The 17,387-nt window shown below is 41.0% G+C and overlaps 1 protein-coding gene across 1 annotated transcript; it reads left to right on the forward strand.

Annotated features, from left to right (window-relative positions):
• Window positions 1–4,531: 4,531 nt before the first annotated feature.
• Window positions 4,532–16,481, forward strand: DFFA (DNA fragmentation factor, 45kDa, alpha polypeptide). Its single transcript, XM_006885763.1, has 6 exons — window positions 4,532–4,680; window positions 6,554–6,715; window positions 8,863–9,005; window positions 14,951–15,140; window positions 15,367–15,518; window positions 16,269–16,481. The coding sequence occupies exons 1-6, from the start codon at window positions 4,545–4,547 to the stop codon at window positions 16,479–16,481; spliced, it is 996 nt and encodes a 331-aa protein (XP_006885825.1). The 5' UTR covers window positions 4,532–4,544.
• The last annotated feature ends 906 nt before the right edge of the window (window positions 16,482–17,387 follow it).

The following is a 17,387-nucleotide window of genomic DNA, read 5'->3' on the forward strand; positions in this document are numbered from 1 at the left end:
GATTCTTCCACCTACCCTGATGCCACATTCCTCTTCGTATAGCCCAGAGTCTTGAATGATCTGTTCTGCATACAGGTTGAAAAGGTATGGAGACAGAATACATCCCTGACGAACCCCCTTCTTGATTTTGAACCATGTAATGTCTCCTTGCTCTGTTCTGACAACTGCCTCTTGGTCCAAGTATAAGTTTCGCATTAGCACAATCAGATGTTCTGGCATTCCCATTCTTCTCAGAGTCAGCCACAGCTTATAGTCACAGCTTATATCCACACAGTCAAAAGCCTTTGCATAGTCAATGAAGCACAGATATACAGTCTTCTGGTATTCTTTGCTTAAGAAATAAGTGCCAAGAGCAGAGTACATCGCCTGGAAGCAAGTTCTTATGCTGAGAAACTCCTTGACACAAAGAAAGCACATGGAGATCTTTAAGAAGACACGAGACCTAAAAAGAGAGAGAGAGAAATAAAACACACACCAGATCTATAGATGTTGAAAGAAGATAAAGACTTTCCTCTGGTGCCTACAGAGAAAAAGCCCTCCCCTTGAGCTCAAACCTAGTACCTTTACATCACTTCTGACTTACAGTGATGCTCCATCAGGTTTCTGAGGCTATAAATATTAACAGGAGGAGACTGCCCGTTGATCTTCTTGGAGCCTCTGTTGGATTCTAAAAGCTGGAAAGGCACAGTCTTTTGGTTAGCAGCACCACTTGCATTGACTGTAGTTGTGGTTGTTGTAAGATGACTTAGAGTTCAAGTACAACTCATAGGAACAGCCAACCTGAACCCTGCCCTATCCTGTGCAATCCTCATCATCTCTGACACACTAGAGCCCATTGCTGAAGTCACTGTGTGAATACATCTCGTCAGGGGTCTTCCTTTCCTTTGCTGACCCTCTATCTTTCCAAGACTAATGTCCCTTCCCAAGGAATAGTCACCACAGACTATGCTGCTCTAAATGTGAATTTTCATGAGAATGGTGAACATTAACATTTCTGCCTGTTCTTCATAGGATCATTATGAGTTGTTCTTGGTTCAGTGTCATCTAACAGCCACAAACTGTTAAGAGAATACATTTCTGCTTGTTGAAGCCATCCATTTGTGATTTATCTGTTGACATCAACACTGCATAATTAAGGCACTAATATTGTTTATGTAGGATGTCTCCGCTTTTAAGTAAGCAATTTTTGGGTGATATTTTTGTTTTGTTTTTATTTGAACAGTGAAAGCTAGTTTCTCAAGGGGAGAAGATAAACCTTCATTTCTAAAAGTTGCAGTATTAGAGCAAAGATGAATAAATACCCATGCAGCATCTGGAGAATCTCAAACAGTACTGTGGTTTGAGTTTCCTTCTGCTCTCTGATGTTTAATCTTCTCATCTAAGCATTTTGTTCAAAGGGCCCAAATCCTATTTTGCACAGCTACATCAGAGAATCCAATACGTGGTTATTTGCAAGTCTCTTAGGTCACTTTTTTGTGTTTCCATGAGACTGAAAATTATACTTATTAATTTTTAAAACAGACTTCCTTCAAGTCAGGGGACAAAGATATAGTAATCAAGGGAGCTCCAGTGGCCTAGTGGCAAGACGCTGCACTGCAATCCCAGAGGTATGTGGTTCAAATCCACCAGATGCTCTGCTGGAGAAGGAGGGGGCAGGCAATCTCCTCCTGTACCAGTCAGATCTGATTTGACGGTACACGTAAAAATAGTACAATTAAAAAAAAAAGATATGATAATCTGCTTCAGTAAAGATTTACAGCCCAAGAAACTATATGGGACAAGATCTACTGTGTCCTACAGGATTGGCACAAGTTGGAATCAATTCAATGGCAATGCATTTGGTCTTTTCCTTGATCTTTCCTCTGTTCTCCAAGTCAGCCTGAAATTTGGAACATCTCACAGATCTTTTCAGCCTGGAAAGGGAAAAATAAAATAATGCAGTGCAATAACCAACTGTCTTAAATTTATGTGTTAATAGCATGTATCTATATGTGCAATGAGGTCTTGTGGGCTAGTGGTAAGGAATTGCATTGCCAATCAAAGGTGGCAGTTAGAGTGCACCAATGTTTAGCAGGAGGAAGAGGGACAATCTCCACTCTGGCATTTACAGCCTCTGAAAGTTGGTTTCAACTTGAAAGCATATAACAACAAAAACAACGACAAATACACACACACACAAATAAGAGTATGCCAAAAGTCTAAAGAGGAGAGTGAGGGAGCTCTGGTGGCCTAGTGGCAAGAAGCTACACTGCAATCCCAGAGACACATGGTTCAAATGCACCAGATGCTCTGCTGGAAAAGGAGGGACAATGTTCTCCTGTACCAGTCAGATCTGATTTGATGGTACACACAAAAAATAATAAAAATAAAAAAAATAAAGAGGAGAGTGGTAGGGGAAAAGGATACTACTCTGAAGCACAACTTTCCTGGTTTTAAATCATGCAGTGTTCCTTGTTCTGCCCAGACAACTGCTTCTTGGTCTATGTACAAGTTTTGCATGAGTTTAAGTAAGTGTTCTGGGATTCCCATTCTTCTCAATGTTAGTCATATTTCTTAAGATCCTCACAGTCAAATGCCTTTGCATAATCAATAAAAATCAATCTGTATGGTGAACAAATCATTGGAGAAGTCAGATTGTATGAGAAAGAATGTGGCATCAGAATGTGAGGAAGAAAAAAAAAAGAATGTGAGGAAGACTTATCAACCTGCATTATGCATTTTAAAAAAGGTATGGAGATAAGACCCATCAAGAACCTGCATTATGCATTTTAAAAAAGGTATGGAGATAAGACCCATCAAGAACCTGCATTATGCATTTTAGAACCTTGGGTGCAGAAGGGACAAAGACTTGAAGCACTTCCTGCAGAAGAGCAAAGACTACAGCCTTTGTTGATGGGCACTTGGATTGCTTTCATCTCTTTGCTATTGTGAATAAAGCAGCAACAAACATAGATGTGCAAAAAAAAAAAACATAGATGTGCATACATCTGTTTGGGTGGCAGCTCTGGAGGACATTATGCTGAGTGAAATATCCTAGTCACAAAAGGACAAATACTGCATAACACCACTGTTAGAAAACAGGACTGACATGGGACTGGGGGAAGGGAACTAAGAAAAGAGGAAATAAATCATGAACACTTCATTGGAACAGTTGAAGGAAAGAACTGTTTAAAAGGAGTATGTTGTTGATTGCCTTCAAGTCGACCATGACCTATTTCAACCTATGAACCTATCAGGACCCTATGAACGAAAGGCCTGAAGTCCCTCTACAACTATCAACATTTATCAAAATTCATAGTTTTCAGAGATATGTTGTTTAGGAAGTGGAGGTTCATAAAAAAAGTGGGCTAGGGGAGGGGTGGGGGGAGGAAATTATACAAAAATGAATGAATATTGGGTTTTGGTTAAAAAGAGAACCAGAGTGAGTAGGGAGGAAAACGTGCAATAAAAAATGAATGAAAATCCAACTTTTCTGTAAACTTTTGTTAAAATCACTATTAAAAATAAAACCAAAGACTACAACCTTCAATATGAGGTACACTTTGATGTAGCAAGAAAACAAAAATCTTTACCATTGAGCCCACAGACAACTTTGTAATAGATGGGGAAAAGACTGAAGTTGTCAGCTTTTTCATTTTACTTGGATCTAAGACCAGCACTCTTGGTAACAGCAGTCAGGAAATTAAAAGACGTGTTGCACTGGGAAAATCTACTGTCAAGGACCTCTCCAAAGTGCGAAAGAGCAATGATGTCGGTTTAAAGACTGAGGTTCAACTGATCTAAGCCTTGGCATTTTCAATTGCTTCCTGTGCATCTAAAAGTCGGACAGTGAATAAGGAACTCTAAAGAAGAATCAATGCCTTTGAATTACAGTAATCACGAAGAGCATTGAATATTCCATGGTCAGCCAAAAGAACAAACAAATCTGTCTTGAAGGAAGTTCAACCAGAGTGATCCTTGGAGTCAAGGATAGTGAAACTTTTTCTTTTCAGAAATATTTTGGGTATATTTTCAGGAGGAACCAGTCTTTGGAGATACCATGCTAGGGAAAATAGAGGGTCAATGAGAGAGAGAGAGAGAGAGAGACCCCACAATGGGTTTGAGCATGACAGAGTTCATGAGGATGACACAGGGCAGGACAAGGTTTAGACCTGGTCATAGGGTCTCTTCATGAGTTACATAATGGTCTTAACGGCACTTAACCACAATAGCAAAAACTCAAATGAGCACACATGCATGTGCTTCATAATGGAAAATAAATAACTTTTAATGTTATTTGCAAATGTTGAAACAAATTCTAATTTGGCTTAATAAAGGTCTTATCATGTGAAGTAGCCTGGATTGGATGGAGACACTACTATTCCCGGTATGCCCCGGGGCGGCACGTGACTAGAGGCTGCTACAACTACAACTCCCGGCATGCCATGGTTCCACGAGTGATTTGCGAGAAGAGAACTACATCTCCCGGCCTGCCGCGGGCTGGGGGTGGCCGCCTCACCCACCTTCTCGGACTTCCGAAGTCTTTCAGGTCCACCTTGAAGACGATGGAGGTGACCGGGGGTGCCGAGGCTCCCGAATCAGAAGAGTTGCGGGCGCTGAAGCCGTGTCTGCTGCGCCGCAACCACAGCCTGGAACAGCACGGCGTGGCGGCCTCCTGCCTGGAGGAGCTGAGGAGCAAAGGTCGGTGCTGGAGCCGGGCCGGGGACCCGAGAGGCGACTCGGGGACACTCTTCACGCCGGGTGGCACCTTGAGAAGCCTAAGTGAAACGACTCACGTGGTTATATAGAACTCGATAGGTTTTGAAGTAGTTTGTAGTCTTTTCACAGCGCCTGAAACTTTACCCCGAGTGCGTTTTTAAAAGGTGGGAGGAAATACTTAGGATAGACCCGGAGTCTTTTGAGTGTCTAAAATCACACTGATTTCAGATCAAATCCAGCCCTGGCTATTTCTGTCACTGTAGATTGCTGATGGGGTGCTGGGGTCTCCAGCTGAGTTTCCACCGTTAGCTCGGCAGGTGTCACCAGAAAGAGGAAGCGGCTTGTCACTGCCCTGGAGGTCCAGAGAAGGGAGCGGTGTTGGGTGTCCTGGATGACTCAGATGACTGTATTCTGAGCCCAAACTCTTACCACTTTATTCTTGCACGAGCACCCTCTACTTTCACTTTTCTCATTGGGAGAAAATATTATGTATTATTTCCAGTGCTTCTCCCCAGGACTGTTAGGACTGTTGTTGTTTTTGTTGTTGTTGTTGTTGTTGTTAGGTGCCATAGAGTCTCTTGCGATTCATAGCGACACTATGTACAAGAGCCCTAAACGCCGTTCTATCCTGTGCCAACCAAGCCATCTCAAACACACTCATTCCCACCACTCCACTCACAGAATCGATCCATCTCATCGAGGGTCTTCCTCTCCTGCGCTGTCCTCCACTCTACCAAACATGATGTCCCTCTCCAAGGACCAGTCCCTCCTTGCAAAATGCCCAAAGTATGTCAGACGAAGCTTCAGAATCCTTGACTCCAAGGAACATTGCGGCTTCACCCTCTCCAGGACAAACCTCTTTGTTCTCCTAGCAGTCCATGGTATATTCAACCACGGATATTGACATAATATACTCAATTACCTTTCAAATATTACTAGTGATTAACATTTTTGTGGTTAAACGAGTAAGCTCATCCTAGGACTGTAGTCACAGTGTGTGTCAATGCGGCACCCCCTCTCAGAGTCTCTTAAGTTCCAACTGATTACTATGTATGTCGTTCAAAGGCTAAGAGCAGTCAGAAACCTATGTATGCTCTAGTGACATGGTGTGGACTTACTTGGTGCAGGACCTTGTGTGTTTGTGTTCTGTGGAGTTTGGTCTGCGAGAGGCTTACTTTCTGTTTGAATGGTAGACACCTGTGCCTAAATTCTGTTTGCTACTTCTGCTTAATTCAGGCTTTTTACGTCACTAAATGGGATGGTACAGGGCTGCCTTGAAAAAAGCCTCTTAAAGAAACAAGCAGACTTACAGCACCAAGCCCAATAACAGCTTGTCTCCACAAAAGAAGAAAAGAAAAGAAAGAAAAAAGCCTCTTGTGTAGTGACAATAAAGATGAAACTAAAAAAAAAGATGAAACTCCACCGATCCAAACTTCAGTTTCTGTTACACATTCCTATAGGTTAGAAAGATGGCAAAGAAAAATTATACAAAGAACAAATTTTCCCACAATCTAACACCAGAGAATTTAAGACGGCCCCTGAGTAAATGAAAGACTACTTACTTATTCATAAGGAATCAAACTAGACTTTGGGATAGTTTTGCTGTTCACTGAAAAATTTTAGTTGACTCTTAACGTATGGTGTGGAAGACCTGTAGAAAACATATTTCCAGGAACAAGATTAGATTTAAATGCCAGCTCTGCCACCACTAACCTCTCTGAGACTTGTTTTTACCCATCAGTAATATGGGCATAATAATAGTACAATTTCTTCATGGATATAAGTTTCCTCTTTGGATCTTGAGTTCTCTAAAAAGCAGAGTTTTTTAACCACTAAATATTTAATGTTTTCTCAGCTTGTGACATTCTGGCCATTGATAAGTCCCTGGCACCAATCACCCTGGTCCTAGCAGAGGATGGCACCATTGTGGATGATGAGGACTACTTCCTATGTCTACCTCCCAACACTAAGTTTGTGGCATTGGCCAGTAATGAGAAATGGAAATACAAAATTTCAGGTAAGAAATACTGAGAGTGTCTAAAATGGCCTGAGACAGCATCTGTCGCCATTAATTTTACTAAGCAGATTGATGTTTGTCTAGCTGTTTAAGGATTTGTGCAGCAAACATTTACTGAGCTCCTTCTGTGTGCTGAAGATGGTATTAAGTCCTAGGGATAAAACTGGGTAAGACTTGGCCCGTTCTCAAGTAATTCACAGATCAATAGCAGCTTACAATGCAGCTTGGAAGAGAGCTCGTTACTGCAGGTTAGAGTCAGGCTGCCTGGGTCTGAATCCGAGCTCATTAGTGCAGGTTAGAGTCAGGCTGCCTGGGTCTGAATCCAAGCTGGTTACTGCAGGTTAGAGTCAGGCTGCCTGGATCTGAATCCGAGCTGGTTGTTGAAGGTTAGAGTCAGGTTACCTGGGTCTGAATCTGAGCTCGTTATTGAAGGTTAGAGTCAGACTGCTTGGGTCTGAATCCTGACTCTGCTGTTTACTGGCCATATGACCTTGAGTCATAAGTACCTTATTGAGATGATAATTGTAGCTCCTTTTGATTGTGGTATGGAAAAGAGTGCTGAATATCCCATGGAGTGCTAAAAGGAAAAAAAGGTATGTTTTGGGAAAGGTACAGCCACACTGCTCCTTGAAGGTAAGAATGACACTTTGTGTATGTTGCTACAAGAGGCTATTCCTTGGAAGAGAACATGTTGCTTGGAAAGGCAGAGGGTCAGTGAAAGAGAGGAAGACCCTCAATGAGATGATTGACACAGTGACTGTGGCAATAGTGTGTCAAGTGTGTCAGAGATGATGAGGATGGCACAGTCTAGGACAGGGTTCAGATATGTTCATAGGGTCACCGTGAGTCATACTCAACTCTACAGCGCCTAAGAAAACCACATCTTCTCATGTTGGTGTGAAGATAGTATCACACATTCTATATAAACCAGGTTGTTCAAATTTGATCCTGTTAATGTTTTGGGCTGGATAAATCTTTTTGTTGTAGAGAGCTGCTCTGTGTATTGTAGCATACTGAGCAGTATCCTTGGCCTCTTCACATTAGACATCAGTAGCACTCTCTTTCCTACTTGTGATAACCAAAAGTGTTTTAACACTTTGCCAAGTGTCTCCTGAGGGTGCAGAATGGCTCTCACTTGAGAAGCACTAATATAAGCCATTTAGATGATACCTGGCACACAATAAGGGATCAGTAAATGTTGTATCGTCAGCATCATTACAGATACAAAGGGGACTAACACTAAAGGATAAATGGCTAACGAGGTGTCCTGAGGGAAATCCCTCTACCCCTAAATTAAGGAAATTACCTTTTGGCAGTGGCTTTGTGGTTCTGGAGAAGAGTATCAAACATACCATGGGCTATTGAAAGAACAAACAGGTCTGTCCTGGAGAGAGTTGAAACCAGGTTGCTCCTTAGAGGCAAAGATTTTGAAACTCTGTTTCACATACTTTGGACATGTCAAGAGGGACTAGTTCTTGAAGAAGGACATCATACTTAGACGTGGTAGAGGATCAGCACAGGAGAGGACGATCCTGGATGAGATGGATTGATACAGTGACACTCAGAGACTGTAAGGTTGGCTCAGGATAGGGCAGAGTTCAGACCTGTTGTTCATAGCATCACCATGAATTGTAGTTGACTTGGTGGTACATAACAACAGTGACTTTATCAGCTACCTTTTTCCTTGGGCCCAAGGGACAGCAAACAGTGGCTGTAGCTCCTCCATTTAAGGTTGGGCTCAGTTCCTAAGCATGAGAGAAGCACTGATGAGAATGAATGCTTTTGTAGACAAAAATTGAACAGCCCTAGGTACACAAAAACTAACCAGAAAGGAAGTGTGCTAGGGTCCTGGGCATCCATACTTATTCTTGGGGTTTAATGGCTTCTTCCCACCGAGGAATGCAGAATGGTTTCATGTAGAAATAAATGCAGATGGAAGAAGAAGGGAAATTAAAGTCTTAGGTGGAGATTAGCTGTCACATTAATTCTTGAGAATAGATACTTCTTCCATGACTGGAATCACTCTATGTGGCCAAGGAGAAAGATGTGCTGACATCTGGAAGAAGGTAGAGTGTGTATGGGATGATGGTGAGAGCCACACCAGTAGGTGGTATGATGGTGACTGATGTTTTTCTCCCATTCATCAGATGGAGGTACAGCTTGGCTTTCCCAAGAGTCCTTTGATGTGGATCAGACAGATAGCGGGGCAGGACTGAAATGGAAGAATGTGGCCAGGCAGCTGAAAGAAGATCTTTCCAGCATCATCCTCCTGTCAGAGGAAGACCTCCAGGTACGCAGCCTCCTCAGCCTACAGCAGTGCTCAGCGCCTCACAAGGAGGGGCTTCCCAGGAAACCCACACCTTCTTACTGTCCATGTGTTTTGCACAATAATTTCATTTCTCTTAATTCTTAATTTTTCTATAGTTCTCAAATCACAGCTAAGAAACTTCAATTACAGTTCTTGCTTTCACTTAAAGTGGTAATTTTTAAAGCTGCATCCTATATCAGAATCACCTTTTCAAAACAGAGCGGGGGAGAATATGTACGAAAAAGTGAATGAAAACCAGTTTCTCTATAAACTTTCCTTCAAATCACAGGTGTGTTTTTTTTTTTTAAATGGGGAATGAATTAAAATGCAGATGATCAGGCTCTACCCTAGTCTTAATCAGGTGAACCCTGGGGGTTTGGGGCTATGGAGTGGGCTGTGGATTCAGAGTAGCTGAATTCAGATCTCAGCTTCATCTGTGTAATTAAGAGCCAGTAACCTGACTTCTCTGCTTACATTTCTGCCATTGTACAAACTGGCATTAAAAATAGGGTGTGTGAATTCAAAACACATGTCTTGTAGCCCCACCCAGAGGCTGGCATGGTTCTGTGCTCTGGGGCTATGGTGATGAATGATGCAGACACTGGGAACTCAACTCTACCAGAATCACGTTTGTTGGGACGCTGGCATCAAGCAAGCATTCCAGACAGGTAGCTGTGCAGGGGCTGATGATGAGGGCCCTTCTAGATCAAAGGTTTCTGAGAATATGATTAAATTTTGCTATATTTGTGTGTATGTGGTGTTTATTTTGTTATTGTTGCTTGTGTGTGGTCTTTTTTTTCATTTCAATTTTTGAAAATTTATAAATCATACTGCATTTTCATTCAATTATTTGTAAACATTTTGTTTTATAACATTAAATACAACATCACAAGAGAGGAAGACTCTCAGTGAGATGGATTGATTCAGTAACTGGGATAATGGGGTCAGTATGTCAGAGACAGTAAGATTGGCACAGGATAGAGCAGGGTTTAGGGCTGTTGTAAATAGGGTCGCTATGAGTCACAGGTGACTCAATGGCACATAACAACAACAACAGTGGTGTAGTAAGTTGCACTGCTAACCCAAGCATGGTGTCTCTTGTGGTTCAAATCCCCCAGTGGCTGCAGTCTCCTCCTGTGTGATTTATAGCCTCTGAAAACCTGCTGAGGTGTCAGCTGTGAGTTGGTTCTGATAGCAAGAAGATGAGATGCTGAGGATGTAATTAATTACAATGTCTAATCAAGCTTTTATTTTATATTGCCTTTCCCTTCACCCAACTTATCTATTAATTTCTGCTCCCCTCTCCCACCCTCCTCATCCCTTTTAAACCTTTCTAAATTGATTCTATGTGTAAACCTTTCCTTGCCATTTTATGTTAGTGATTTTATAGCATAATTATTCTTTTATGACTGATTTATGTCACTTCAACATAACCTACTCTAGTTCATCCATGTTGTGAAGTATTTCACAAATTGTTTTTAGTGATACATAATGATCCATTGTATCATAGTTTCTTTAGACATTTTTCCATTGATGGTTACTTTAGTTGTTTCTATCTCTCTGTGATTCAACAATAAACAAGGGGTGTAATGCATGTCAGTTTGTGTCACAGCTCTTATTTACTAGGAAATATACCTAGTAGTGGGATTCCTGGATCAAATGAGATTTAAGTTTCTAAGGAAGCACCAAACTGCTTTCCATAGTGGTTGCACTATTTTACATTCCCACCAGCAGTATGAGAATTCCAATCTCTCCACACCTTTGCCCGCACTTGTTTGATGTCTTAATTGAGTGTTGATGTTTTTGCTGGGTGAGATGATATCTCACTGTTTGATTAGCATCTCTTTAAGAGCTAATGATCTTGAGCATTTCTTCATGTGTTTGTTGGCCATCTGAATGTCTTCTTTGGTGAAGTGTCTGTTCATGTCCTCCTCTCACTTTATAATTAGGTTGTTTGCCTTTTTTCTTATTGATGTTTTGCCATTTTCTATAAGTTTTAGGAGATGAGTTTCTTGTCAGATGTGTCACTGCTAAAATACTTGTTCTCAATCTGTAACTTCTCTTTTTACTCCCTTGGAGAAATCTTTTTATATTTATTTTTCATAGACTTTTTCAAGAGCAATTTTATGTTTTTAGAAAAATTGTGTAAAGTTCTCATATACATTCCCTCAAGTTCTCATATACACGCTTTCCCTCCTTCACTGTTCCTTCTGTAACATCATTGTTATTGACATCTTGAGCTCCTGTAGTCATTTGTTACAGCTGAGCCAATAGTGATACTTGATTCACAGATAAAGTTCCAATTATATTAGGGTTCACTCTTTGGATCATATAAAAATTCAGATTCAATGCTAGTGAAGTTGGAACCAACTCATAGCTCAGAAGCAACTCCAGCAAGTTTACGGAGACTGTAAATCACTTGGGAGAAGGTTGCCCATCTTTCTCCTATGGAGCAATAAAATAGATGGAGTTCAGTTGCCAGAGAGGTGCCACCATTGGGATAGCAGGGCAGCTTCCTAGGGATTATGCTGCTAGAACTCCCTTTGTGTCATATCATCCTGTAGTTTTTCACAAATGCGTATGATAGGGTGTCCACTATTACTGTATCATTCAGATAATTTTCATATTTGTTTTTTAATAAGTAATCTGAGTGCATTTAAATGGTTTATAAATCTAAAAGGTACAAAAGGAGATATAAGTAGCCAAAAAGTGGAAGCCATCCAAACAGCCATTAGTTGGTGACTGGTTAAATAAAATGGTGGTATACATACATCAAAGATTGTATGAAACACAAGGTGAATAAAGAGTAGTGTTAACATAATGTATATAAATTTTGAAAGCAAACCAATACAAAACTTTTAAAAGGTCTTTTTTTCTGGTTTTGGTTTTTGTTTTGTTTTTAAATTACAAGCTAAAAAAACATGTATGAGGATCCAGCATGGAGAGGGTGGGGGCAGAAGGGTGAAGATGGGCATGGGTAGGGGAGGGGGGATTTGCATAATTTTGTGGGTGGAGGGAGGAGGTAAAAGAAATGGGAACGATCCAGTGGGGATCTGGAAAGACAGGGTAATTGTGGGCATAGTTCAATGGTGATTAATGTTATAGAATACAATGATTGAGAATAATGGTGATTATATGATATACATCATGAAAGAATGATATAATGAAACACAATGTATACAAACTTTGTAAGCAAACCAATATTAAATAAATATTTTTTAAAAATTACTCCATGATGGGAAGAAACAAAATGGTAGTTAATATCTACTAAAATATGAAGGAACTTGAAAATGTTAAGCTAGGTGAAAGAAGCCAGCCACAAAAGACCAGAAGATTGTATGATCACACATTTCTGAAATATCCAGGACAGGGAAACCCATTGAGAAAGAAAACAGATTCATGTTTGCTGGGGGCCAGGTTGTGTTAGGAACTGACCCATAGCTGACTCTCCCATGGTTTTTCAGGTAACCCATCTTTCTCCTGTGGAGCAGCTGGCGGATTTGAACTGTGTGCCTTTGGTTTGGCAGCATAGCTCCTGACCACTCAGCTACCAGAGCTACCAGAGCTCCCTACTGGGGACTGGGAGAAAGAAGAAATGGGCAGTGACTTCTTAATAGGTCCAGGGCCCCCTTTTGGAATGAGAAAAATGTTTTGGAGCTGGAGAGAGATGGTAGTCACACATGGTTGTGTGTTTAGAATCACTGCCATCAGTTTCAGCACTTTGGTCTTTCTCTTAGAAAGACTAGAAGCTCTGGTGGTCTAGTGGATAAAGGAGGTGTACTGCCAACCCAAAGGCAGGTGGATCAAATTCACCAGCTGCTTGGAGGAAGAAAGATGAGCAGTCTCCTCCCCTGTGATTTATAGCTTCTGAAAACCCACTGCAGGGTCACCTTTCAGATTTAACAGCAGCAAGTTGTGGTTATAAAGACTATTCTTAAAAAAAAAAAAATTTAAGGGAGCTCTGGTGGCCTAGTGGCAAGAAGCTGCACTTTAATTCCAGAGGTACACTGTTGAAAGGGAGGGCCAATCTCTTCCTATACCAGTCAGATCCAATTTGATGGTACACACAAAAAAAATAATTCAAAAAAAGAAAAAATATTTTAAAAAGGCTATTTTTAATATAAAACTGAATATGCAAAAAAATGAGCTTTTTACAAAATTACTAAAGATTTGTAATTTTACAAAATTACTAAAATAACATTAGGATATAACAAGTGATGTCTTCCATACACCACAGAATGAGTATTTTATTGAAAAATTGGATCTGTGGAATAGAACTTCAAATTCCTTAATAATAAACCCAGACTTACTGGACCAGGTGAGACTGGTAGATACTCGTCCTGAGATACTATCATCCTTGAACAGAAACTAGCTCCTGAGGTCACCTTTTAGCTAAATAACTTTGGCTCACAAAATAAAGAACATCATCTTTGTGTACTATCCTTCTTTTTAAATTCACCATGTGAAACCAAACAGCAACTAATTTAAAACAAAGATGAGAAGGAAAAAAGAAAAAGACCAACCAAAGATGACAGTATAAAGGAAGCAGGGGAACTAGTAGAAGCCGAATCACCAGAAGAGAGTATTATTCCCATATTATAAAGAGCATAGCCATTCATGGAACAAGTTGTGTAGAAATTATTGAATGGCAACCTTCTGCTGTGTAAACTTTCACCAAAAGCACAGTAATATATTTTAAAAAAAAATTATTTAAAAGAACTATGAGATATCATCTCATCCTAGTAAGAACAGCAAAATTTAACAGAGCAGTAAACAACAAATGCTAGCTAGGTTGTGGAGAAACTGGAACCCTTATTCACTGTTGGTAAGAGTGTAAAATGGTGCAACAACTATGGAAGGCAGTATGGCGCTTTCTCAAAAAGTTGCAAATAGAAATACCATTTGACCCAGCAATTCTAGTACTGGGAATATACCTTAAAGAAACCAGAACTGCCTCCCATGCAGATATATGCACACCCATTGTTATTACTGCTTTGTTCACAATAGCAAAGAATTGGAAACAACCCAAGTGCCCATCAACAAATGAATGGATAGAGAAGCTGTGGTATATTCACACAATGGAATATTATGCAGCACTGAAAAACAAAGAACTCATGTAATATTATACAAAATGGGTGACCCTGAAGGACATTATGCTGAGTGAAATATCTCAGTCACAAAAAGACAAATACTGCATAATGCCACTGTTATAAAACAGGATTGACAAGGGGGCTGGGGGGAGATTAAGAAAAGGGGATAAATAATGTACAAGGCATTGAAACAGAGGAGGCAGAGAACTATATAAAAGGAACATATGATTAGGTATTACTGGCATGACAGGAGTTCAGAATAAGAGCTGCATAGTAAAGTGGTCTGGGGCGGGGAGCTACTGTATAACTATGAAAGAACTTTTTTTCCAAAGAAAAAAGCAAACTGAGGGGGAGGGGGATAGGGAGGAAAATGTGCAACAATGAATGGAAATCTAAGTTCTTTATAAACTTTTATTAAAATTGCAATAAAAATTATTTTAAAATTTTCACTTTTGAAAATGAGAACTTTCAAAATGCTTTCAGGTGTGATTTTTCTATTTGTACATGTATAATTAAAAGTGTTTAAGATTATGAGAACTTTTGCTTAAAACCACCTATTGGTTCATTGTATCATATACCTTCTCCTCCTTTATATTCTGTAGGATTGAATTTATAAAATATCAAAGTTGGAGCTTTTTTCCCTTTTAGTTTTCACTAAGGCATCACCAGAGGGCGAGGAGAAAGCACATGCCTCTCTCTGGACTCTCAGCCTGTCATAGCTCTCAAAGCTAACTTTGGGGAAATAGATGAAATGAGCCTCTGAAATAGATGTACTTGATTGAGCTCCACGTGTAGGAAGTACTTTTAGCTTTCTAAGAGTTTGTGTTTCTTTGTTAGGTGCTGATTGATGTCCCCTGTTCAGACCTGGCTCAGGAACTCGGCCAAAGCTGTGCCACGGTCCAGGGGCTCCAGAACACTCTCCAGCAGGTGCTTGACCAGAGGGAGGAAGCCCGCCAGTCCAAGCAACTCCTGGAGCTTTATCTGCGAGCCCTGGAGAAGGAGGGCAGCATCCTGTCAAAGCACGAAGGTAGGGCTTTTTGATGGGGTGGACATTACAGTGAAAACGTTTATAGCGTGTATCCTTGAAAAAAGAACAGAATGTTTACAATGCAATTGAAAACCCCAAAGACCCACAGCAGGCAGGATCTTGAAATGGCATGTTTATCCCTTCCTGATTGATTACTCTGGATGGTTCTTTGTGTACCTGACTGATTATACTGTGTGCTAATCTTGACCTTACGTCTGCTTTTCAGAGACCAGAGCCGGGTTTGTTGCAGAGATGGATACAGTCGACATGGGCATTAGCAGAGAAACAGTCTCTGGAATTGCACTCACAAGCCAGATCCTTTCAGCACTGAAAGAGAAGCCTGCTCCAGAACTGAGCTTATCGAGTCAGGATTTGGAGGTGGGCGAGAATGAGGGACACTGAGCTGCAGAGATGGCTGTCTCTCAGATGTGCAATTATAGTGCAGAGGCTGGTAGGGATTATTTTTCCACCTCTCACATCCTGTTCTTGGCTGCTAACTTTGCCAAAAGTATATACAAACATCTCAGTTAACCTCAGTCCAAATAGCTTTTTCTAGCGGTGCTCTTCCTCAGACCATCAAGCGTTGTCCTCTGCTCTGGTATCAGTGATGACTGAACCTGACAGGCAGGCATAGCTGGACTCAGGCTCCCATTCTGTCAGTGGTTCAAGATGATCCATAGGAAATACTGGGGCACGTAAAGTCACTCCTTTGGGGGTCATCTTGTGCTTGCTGAGACCAGGGTAACGGGAAACCTGATAAAGGGAACCCATTATAGTGGATGTTATTCCTTATTCTTTGTTCTCTTCTCTGTCCCTCAGTACTCTCCTGTTGTCAGTGAACAGGAAGGAAATGTACTTGAGCTTGGTTAAATTTCCTGTAGGTTGAAAACTTCAGAATTGCTCTGAAGGTTTTTGTTGGGTTTTGGCTTCGCCTTGAGGACCCTTTCCTGTTAGTGTTTCATTGTAAAAAAAAGGCACATGACAGTTTCATAGGAAGCAAACTTGGTAGTGGCCTTTTAGCTTAGACATAACATAATTCCATTGCTAAATCCTATTCTCCCGAGGAAGTAGAGCAGCAGATGGGGATAGCGAAGGAGTGGTTACCAATGATTGCTGTTCTTGCTGCAGTTGGTTACCAAGGAAGACCCCAAAGCCTTGGCTGTTGCTTTGAACTGGGACATAGAGAAAACTGGAACTGTTCAACGGGCCTGTGAGCAGGAGCTCAGCCTGCGCCTGCAGCAGATCCAGAGCTTGCACGCTCTCAGGAGTGTTTCAGCAAGGAAGACCTCACTGCCTGGACAGCCGCAGAACCCTAAACGAGCCAAGCGAGAGCCCACCTAGCTGCAGCTGGAAGTGTTATCAGTAAATACCTGCAGCCTGCTTCTTGACTGCTTACACAGGACTCTGCACCCTGCCTTAGGACATGCTCTCCTGGAACAGACTTGAAGGCCGGCATTGTGCTCCTCCAGAAAAGCCATTATGTCTCTTGACATATGTCCTCCCACCTATTTTGAACGATACACCATAGGTACACCTGGCATATCCCATCTTCTCTGATTACATGTTCTCATGCCTGTTTATGGACCCAGCACGCTTCCACTGCACAACTCTGCTACCTGCTTCATGCCTGTTTAAAAGTGACTGTAAAGGCCGTAAAAAGGAATCATCATTCTTTATTGAATTAATGTGTTTGTCTGCTAACCAAAGGGTGGATGTTCAAGTCCACCAAGAGGCACCTCAGAAGAAAGGCCTGGCCTTCTACTTCTGAAAAACCAGCATTGAAAGCCTCAGAGATTGGAATTTTACTGATACACATGGGGTCATCACAAGTTAAAATCCACCCAACAGCAGCTCATGACTTTTTGTCCTCATTCTGATAATAAAACTTTAACATTTTAAACATGAATAACAGCAGAGATGATGATATAATAGTGTTGATTATGGCTGAAAATGTGTTTCTCAAGTTAATGAATTTTTTTGTTTGTTTGTTTAAAGCTGCATATTAAGTTTTCAGACCATAGGGACATACATAGGGCATAACTCACCATTTCTAATATCAAACTCAGTATTGTGAAATTATATCCATTACCACTGTGAAATGCTTTTCAGTTTTCTAATATGTTTATCAGCAGGGGGTATAAAGGTCATTAAGTCCCATTTCCATGTGATGTGACTTCAAGTCTCTCTGGGTAGAATGCAGAGCACTTCTGGCTCACATACCTCCTGTTTCTGTACAGACTTGTTCTT

Source organism: Elephantulus edwardii, unplaced genomic scaffold (assembly GCF_000299155.1).
Source record: "Elephantulus edwardii isolate Elephantulus edwardi_28Jun2011 unplaced genomic scaffold, EleEdw1.0 scaffold00045, whole genome shotgun sequence".
NCBI classification, from domain to species: Eukaryota; Metazoa; Chordata; class Mammalia; order Macroscelidea; family Macroscelididae; genus Elephantulus; species Elephantulus edwardii.